Below are 7859 nucleotides of genomic sequence, written 5' to 3' on the forward strand. Positions count from 1 at the left end.
ACTCCAACTCATATGCTACATCGCCAACTCTGTTGGATATTCTGTACGGACCAATATACCGGGGACTAAGTGTCCCCTTCTTAGCAAACCTCATAACTTCTTTCATGGGTAAAACTTTCAGATACACCTAATCGTCTACCTCAAACTCTAACGGCATTCTCCTAACATATGTGTAGGACTTTTGGTGACTCTGGGCCGTTTTCAACCTCTCTTGAATCACTTTCACCTTCTCAATAGCTTGGTGAACTAAATCTGGTCCTATTAACCCTGCTTCACCAAACTCTAATCACCCAATAGGAGATCTACATCTTCTCCCATAACGAGCCTCATATGGAGCCATTTGGATGCTCAAATGGTAACTATTGTTGTAAGCGAACTCAATGAGAGGCATGTGATCATCCCAATTCCCTTTGAAGTCGATCACACAAGCTCTCAACATATCTTCTAAGTACTTTATAGTACGCTCTACTTGGCAATCCGTCTGAGGATGAAAAGTAGTGCTTAAGTTCACCTTCAAACCCAAACCTTTCTAGAAAGATTTCTAGATTTTTTTGGTAAATTGTGCCATTCTATTTGAAATACTGGATACGGGAACTCCATGAAGTGTCACCACCTCTTAAAAGTACAACTTAGCATAATCCTCGGCCGACTAGGTAGTCTTTAGCGGCAAAAAATGGGTTGACTTGTCATTCTATCGACAATCACCCAAATAGAATCATGCTACCTGCGACACCATGGCAGGACTGTGATGAAGTCCATATTAATCATCTCCCAGTTCTATTCCGGAAGTTCTATAGTATGAGCCAAATCTCTAGGCCTTTGGTGTTCTACGTTCACTTGTTGGCAATTCGGGCACTAGGCAACGAACTCAACAATATCTTTCTTCATGCCCTCCCATCAATATACCTCTCTCAAATTGCGGTACATCTTTTTGGAACGGGGATGGATGGAATATCTGGAGCTAAGAGCTTCCTCCATGATCCCTTCTTGGAGTTCATCCACCTTTGGTACACACAACCTACCTAAGTACCTCAGCACACCATCTCCTCCTTGTTCAAAAGCTAATAATCTTTGCTTATGAACATTTGTCTTCAAATTAGAGCAAAATAGGGTCTTGGTCTTGTTTCTCTTTCATCTCTGACACTAGTGATGATTCAACCCCATTAGTCACCACTATCCCTCCTTTTGTGGAGTCTTTAAGTCTGACTTCCAGATGTGCGAGTCTATGCATATCTTTAGTTAACTCCTTATAATCTTCTTCAACATGGCGGTACTCCCCATGGATAACCTACTTAAGGCATAAATGACTACATTATCCTTACCTAGGTGGTAAAGAGTACTCATGTCATAATCCTTGAGTAATTCTAATCATTTCCTCTGTCTGAGATTTATCTCCTTCTGAATGAACACACATTGGAGGCTCTTGTTATTAGCGAATATGTTCATATGAACCCTATACAAGTAGTGACGCCATATCTTTAAGGCAAAAACCACAACAACCAACTCTAAGTCGTGGATTGGGTAGTTCTTCTCATGAACCTTCAACTGTCTAGAGGCATAAGCTATAACCTTGCCATTCTACATTAACACACCACAAAACCTTGAGTACCCTCTGGTAAGGTAAAAAATGGAGCGGTAGTCAATCTCTTTTTCAACTCTTTGTAAGTTTCAAACCACTGAAACTTGGTTGTCTTTTGATTTAACTTGGTTAAAGGAGACGAGATAGATGAAAAACCTTAAACAAATCTCCTATATTAGCCATCCAAACCGAAGAAACTCCTTATATAATTTAGAGACATGGGTCTAGGCAAACTCTGAACTGCTTGTATCTTTTGGGTATCAACTCTAATCCCATCACCAGAAACGATGTGGCCCAAGAATGTCACAGATTTAAGACAAAACTCACACTTGGAGAACTTGGCATATAGCTCCGTATCCTTCAGTCTGAAAAATAATCCTGAGGTGACTAGCATGTTCTTCTCATTCCTTGAATAAACTAGTATGTCATTAACGAAGACGATGACAAACATATCTAAAGAAGGTTTAAAGACTCTGTTCATAAGATCCATGAATGTTGCTGGTGCATTCGTCAAACCAAAGGACATAACTAAAAACTTATAATGCCCATTCCTGTTTCTAAAAGTTGTCTTTGGAATGTCACATCCTTAACTTTCAACTGATGGTAGCCTGATCTGAGATTAATTTTTGAGAAGCAAGAAGCACCTTGAAGTAGGTCGAAAAGATCATCTATCCTTGCAAGATGATATTTATTCTTGATGGGTCACCTTATTCAATTGGCGGTAGTCTATACACATCCTAAGAGAACCATCCTTTTTCCTTACAAACGGGATCAGAGCGCCCTAAGGTGAGACACTTGGTCGAATGAAGCCTTTATCTTACAAATCTTTCAATTGTTCTTTTAGATTCTTTAACTTTGCTGGTTCCATTCTGTATGGCGGAATAGAGATAGGACAAGTATCTGGGATGATGTCTATGACAATGCCTACCTCTCTTTCAGGAGAGACTCCGTGTAGATCATCAGGAAAGACTTCTGGAAACTCTTTCACTATAGAAACTGACTGAAGGGAAGGTGCCTGAGCACTTGACTCATTAACTCGGACTAAGTTATAGATACACACCTTTGAAACTAACTTTTTTGCCTTAAGGTACGAAATAAAATGACCCTTAGACACTGCTGAATTACTACTCCACTCTATGACTGACTCATTAGGAATCTGACACTTGACAAGTCGAGTTCTACAATCTATTGACGCACAACATGAATGAAGCCAGTCCATACCTAGAATGACATCAAAATTTACCATGTCTAACTCTACTAGATCATCCATGGTGTTCTTGTGATTGATGGAAATTGGATAATCACAATAGACTCTTTCCGCTAGAATAGACTCTCCAACAGGTGTAGAAACACAGAAAGGTTCACAAAGTTTTTCAGGAAGAATCTCAAACTTATTTGCAACATAAGGAGTTATGAAGGATAAACTTGCTCCTGGGTCTAACAAAGCAAAAAACCACAAAAGTAAAGACATTGATCATACTCGTAAAAAACATCTGGAGAGATCTTGCTTCTAGCGGCTAATGATTGCATAGAGACAGTTTGCCCCTCCGCCAGTACCAGAAGTGGCTCCTCTTGGTGCAGACCTATCCTATTGAGAAACTAATGAAGATTGGGTTCTATTTCCTGGATTTCCACCTCCCTGCTTATTTTTGGTACAAACTTTCATGTAGTGCCCCTCTTGATCACATTTGAAACAACCCGACTTGCCATCACGACACTTATTAGCATGGTTTCTACCACACCTACCACATGCAGGAGCCCAACTACCTCCTTGTGACACAATACCTTGGTACTGGGCTTGTCTAGCCTTAAAGTTCTGCAAATTCTGGCCATTATACGGACCTCTGTTTCTGGGCGCAGGTGCACTATCAGATGATGGTGTATGCCCATTTTGTTTCTTAAATGTGGTCGACTTGAACTAGTTTTTTCTTGATCAAATTCATTCCAGTATTAGCTTTTGTGTTCCTGTACTCCTCCTTATTCCTCAGCTTCTCTTCTTCAACTTGTTGCACATAGACTATTAACCTTGAAATGTCCATGTATCCAATCAACATTGCAGCCTTACCTTCTTTGCTTGAAGCACAACCCAAACCAGAAACAAACAAGCTCATTCTGCTCCTCATATCCTTAACCATCTCAGGAGCATAGCGAGACAGTTGGGTAAAATTTAATCCATACTCATGAACACTCAAGGAGTCTTGTTTCAAAGTAAGGAACTCCCATACCTTTGCTTTCTTCAGTTCTCGGGGAAAGAAACGCCTTAAGAAGGCTTCATCAAAGCAGGCCCAACTAGGAGGTGGTATATCCTCATATCTGCCCTCTTTCTACCGATAGAACCAAATCCTAGCCAAATTCTAGAGTTGATATGCGACTAGTTCAAACCTTTCAACATCAACCACATGCATCACCTCAAACACCTTCTTCAACTTTTCCACTTAGTTTTTTGAACCAAAAAAACTTGGGGGATTCATCCTTGAGAATTCCCGAATTCTCAAGTGTCAGCCCCTTCTTAACGAGCTCCTCTTTGTTGCCCGACTTGGTTGGTCACCGCTTAGCTTAACATTTGGATAGCCTCACCGAACTCCATAATGGTGACCTCTCCTTGAGGTTGCACGTTTTGTCCATTGAGTGCCCAGGAATCCTCTACATTTCTTCTAAATGGACGACCTCGAACTTTTCTTTGTGGAGGCATGATGATCTGTAACATGTGCAAGCACAAATTAGAGGAATTTTTTTATAGATAAACTCTAACGCAAGAAGTGAGTATGAAACAAGTGAGAGATTCCTAAATGTTGTAGCCTCCTAATCATAGATATGGCACGCTTCACACCGATGACTATGACTCTACAAAGATGATTTAATAGACTCCCTGGGAATCTTGAATTCTGTGCTCTGATACAAAGTTTGTAACTTTGACCCATTACAAGTCTCAAAATGTTTGCAAAAAGAAAAGATTCATTGCAGGTAAATAAACAACAAATTAAACCTTACGCCTATAGATTGAAACTTGTAATGTTCTTTCAATCTTGCGTTCCCCATGGATCCTACACCCTCGATGTGGCCGGAACCCAACGACCATTGCTGGCCTTGAGCAAACCCTTGACCTGACTTTCTTAACTCAACGGAAGACTTAAATTAACTCAATAATAAAGCTGAAACATTCTCATAAGAAAATACTTTAACTAATTATCTTGGCCAAAATGACACTTGTCTCAAAGTTAAAACATCTGACATGTAAGACAAAAGAGACTCGAACTGAACTGTCTGACTGTCTATCTGTCTATGAAGCTTCTATTAGTAATAAGATGAATGTTAGGACAAACCACACAACATTATATAAAGAAAATATAAAAAAGTAAAAGAAATAAAAGAGTCCTCCGAAATGCACAGAGGCTCACCACTGACTCTGAATACTCAAGCTGGATCAACGAGACACTGGATGCTGATCCAGGTTACTTGCGTATACATCATGAGACGATGCAGGTCAACCGACATCAATACATTGAATGTACGAGTATGTGAGTTGAAATGCAAAACAATAACTACTAATCTTGAAAGGAATACGAATGAACTTACCATGACTCTGCTCAACTCAAGAAGTCATAACTCAATAATAGATTCAACTTTACTTATATATAAAAGTAATATAGTTATGTGGGAGATTCTCTAACAGACAACCATCACTATGAGTGTAAGTGATGGTACAATGTCTTACCTCATGTTGCAAGAGGACCACTCTATACCATGCCGTCGGTATAGGAATCCATTAGTCTATGCTATAAAGCACTAAAAAATCATCTAAAAAGTATGTCCCTTTATCTGTCCATGCTGACTACATGGTTTTATGGAGACTTGAGTTAAGGTGAACTGGTGTCCCTATATCAGTGCTTAATACTACTTCCAAAATACTTAGCTCATATGTTTTTTAAAAGAACTTCTTCTTTGGTTTGAGGTAATTGCTCAAACTTAACTTTAAAAGCTCTCTTGGAAATCATAGTTCTCATTTTCCAAAACTAGCCAAAGGCTTTGTGGAAGTCTACCTTCCTTTCTTTCTCAAAATGTGAAAAGGTTTATACTCTTAGGGACTACTTAGTTCCCATATAGCTTTTGAGAAATGATCTCACTCTTAACTCTTTTCTTTACTCAAAACTTAACTTTTAGGGAATACTTAGTTCACTTATAACTTTTGAGATTTAAATTCAAACCGTTACTCTTTGCTCAACTTGTAGCTTAAGCCTTAAAACGAGGTAAAAATGTTTGTATAAGACTCTTGAAAACTTTAAGAACTCAGTTTAACTTCAATCTTAACATTTAGGCTTGACTCTTAACTTCTTCGACCTTGATATTAACTTTCCTTGAATAGGATTATGGATTCAAGGATCATGATCTCATGTTTATGGATTATTTCAAGATGTTTAGATGTACATTAGAGTGTTGGAATCAACTAGGATTTATAGGTACATCACTTAGGAACTCGTATGAAAAGATGGTGGAAAATAGGATCTCGAGGTGACTCTAAAATGCGCAGCGCGCCAGAGCCTGATGGGCAAAGATTGTCCTGAGGGGCTCTGGATGGCGCGGCGCGCCAGGCGCTGTCAGACAGAGGCTGCCTGAGGGGCTCTGGCAGGCGCGGCGCCTCAGGGCTTGTTAGATCGGATTTCAAACTTTTCTTCTCCGATTTTCAATTCTAAACCTTATAAACTCCAATGTATCTCACCCTAAACACTTAGGATCACTAAATTCCTCAATACCCAATAGTTTAGACTCGTAAAATAGTCTGGAAACATGAATCAAAACCACTAAATGTGTTCTTCAACTCTACCAACAAAACTTCAACAATTGTTCATCAAGAACATCAAGATTAATCATTCAATCAATACAAAATTTGTTGAATTAAACATATGATTTGTGGGTGAACGAACCCAAGTTTTAAAAATCATACATACCTCGACAGGGATCAGCCCCTACGAATTGCACTAGTGAAATTTTAGCGTTCTTGAAGAATTCTTAATCTTTTTCTTCTATTTTCTCTTCTCCCCAAGCCCTAAGCATTCTCAGCCTTTGTAAAACTGAATTGGGACTTGGTTTTACCCGTAATAAACCCTTAAAACGAATTAGGCAATACTAGGGTGAAAGGACCAGTTTACCCTTACTAAAATTCAAATTGGATTTTCCTCAATCCAACATCCCAATTTTCGAAAGGCATGTCTCCCTCATACGACATCTAAAATACGCAAACTCGACGTCGTTGGAAAGATCTTTCCAACCATATAAAGAGATCACTCTAACTCCTCCTGAGCTGCTAGTTATGACCATTTGAAAATAACCAAAACTCAATTTTTAAAATAAGAATCTTTTTACAGAGTTCCTTATTTATTTCCAAAAATGACTATTCTTTGTTTCTTAGCTTATTCTTAGTTATTTGAAGTTGCAAGATGTTAGATATTTTATAAATTCTTATTCATTTGATAAGATTGAATCACAATTGAGTTATTTTAATAGTTGAAAAAAGACGTAACGTGACACCTGAACTTATCTCGAATTTTCAAAAAGACACCTTAACTATGCAAACGTCCTATTATCCCACTTCATTATTTTGAACTGATATTATGATATCATTTTTTGTGCACCTTACATAGGTACTGTGTTCACTCTTTCAAAATTAGTGAACAACCTAAAATAATTAATATAAGTTTATTTTTACAAGTATTTTATTATAAAATATATTTTTTATTATTTTAACTTTTTTTTCTTTTTCTTTTTTTCTCTTTCTTTCTTCTTTCTTCTTCAATAATTCATTGTCATCTCCATTGAAACTTCTCACTTTCAATGTCACCATTTTTACCATAGCATCACCTACATTTTTTTTACTACTATTAATTTTACCCTCTTTAATTTAAAAATTTTATCTAATTTTTTTTATATTTCGAACAATTTGATAAACTCATTACATTTCAAGATGATTAGGAAGTATCATATCGTTTTTAAATCTAATTTCAATTAAGTTCTTTCAATTTTCGGGAGATTCATTGTTTCTTTTAAAATTATTATTTCTAGTTTTGAATTTATATGAAAATGAGTAATTGATAATACCTTAAAAATTTTAATTTATCTTAAAAAAATAATTAATTTTGTTAACAATAATTCAATAAAGTCTAGAAGATAGTATGAATAGATCACTGAAAAATGAAGAATTTGACTGGAGAAGAAGACAAAAAAGAAAAGAAAAAAATGGAAAATGGGTTCAACTTATCGTGGGTGTGGGGGGGGGGGGGGGGGG

The 7859-nt window shown here is 37.4% G+C and overlaps 1 protein-coding gene across 1 annotated transcript; it reads right to left on the bottom strand.

Annotated features, from left to right (window-relative positions):
- Positions 1-3477: 3477 nt before the first annotated feature.
- On the bottom strand, positions 3478-4658 carry LOC107019531. Its single transcript, XM_015219999.1, has 3 exons — positions 4566-4658; positions 4176-4277; positions 3478-3903 (listed from the first exon to the last, which is right to left on the bottom strand). Exons 1-3 carry the CDS (start codon positions 4656-4658, stop codon positions 3478-3480), a joined length of 621 nt encoding a protein of 206 aa, XP_015075485.1.
- Between the last annotated feature and the right edge of the window lie 3201 nt (positions 4659-7859).

Source organism: Solanum pennellii, chromosome 5, assembly GCF_001406875.1.
Source record: "Solanum pennellii chromosome 5, SPENNV200".
NCBI classification, from domain to species: Eukaryota; Viridiplantae; Streptophyta; class Magnoliopsida; order Solanales; family Solanaceae; genus Solanum; species Solanum pennellii.

What these genes read in the sequence shown, in the direction of transcription:
- LOC107019531 (XM_015219999.1), bottom strand. Translation starts at nt 4,658, where the DNA reads ATGGTCGTTGGGTTCCGGCCACATCGAGGGTGTAGGATCCATGGGGAA. An exon ending in TTTCAATCTATAGGCGTAAG is followed by an intron (nt 4,278 to 4,565) that starts GTTTAATTTGTT and finishes CACATGTTACAG; the next exon opens with ATCATCATGCCTCCACAAAG. An exon ending in ACGTGCAACCTCAAGGAGAG is followed by an intron (nt 3,904 to 4,175) that starts GTCACCATTATG and finishes TTCTATCGGTAG; the next exon opens with AAAGAGGGCAGATATGAGGA.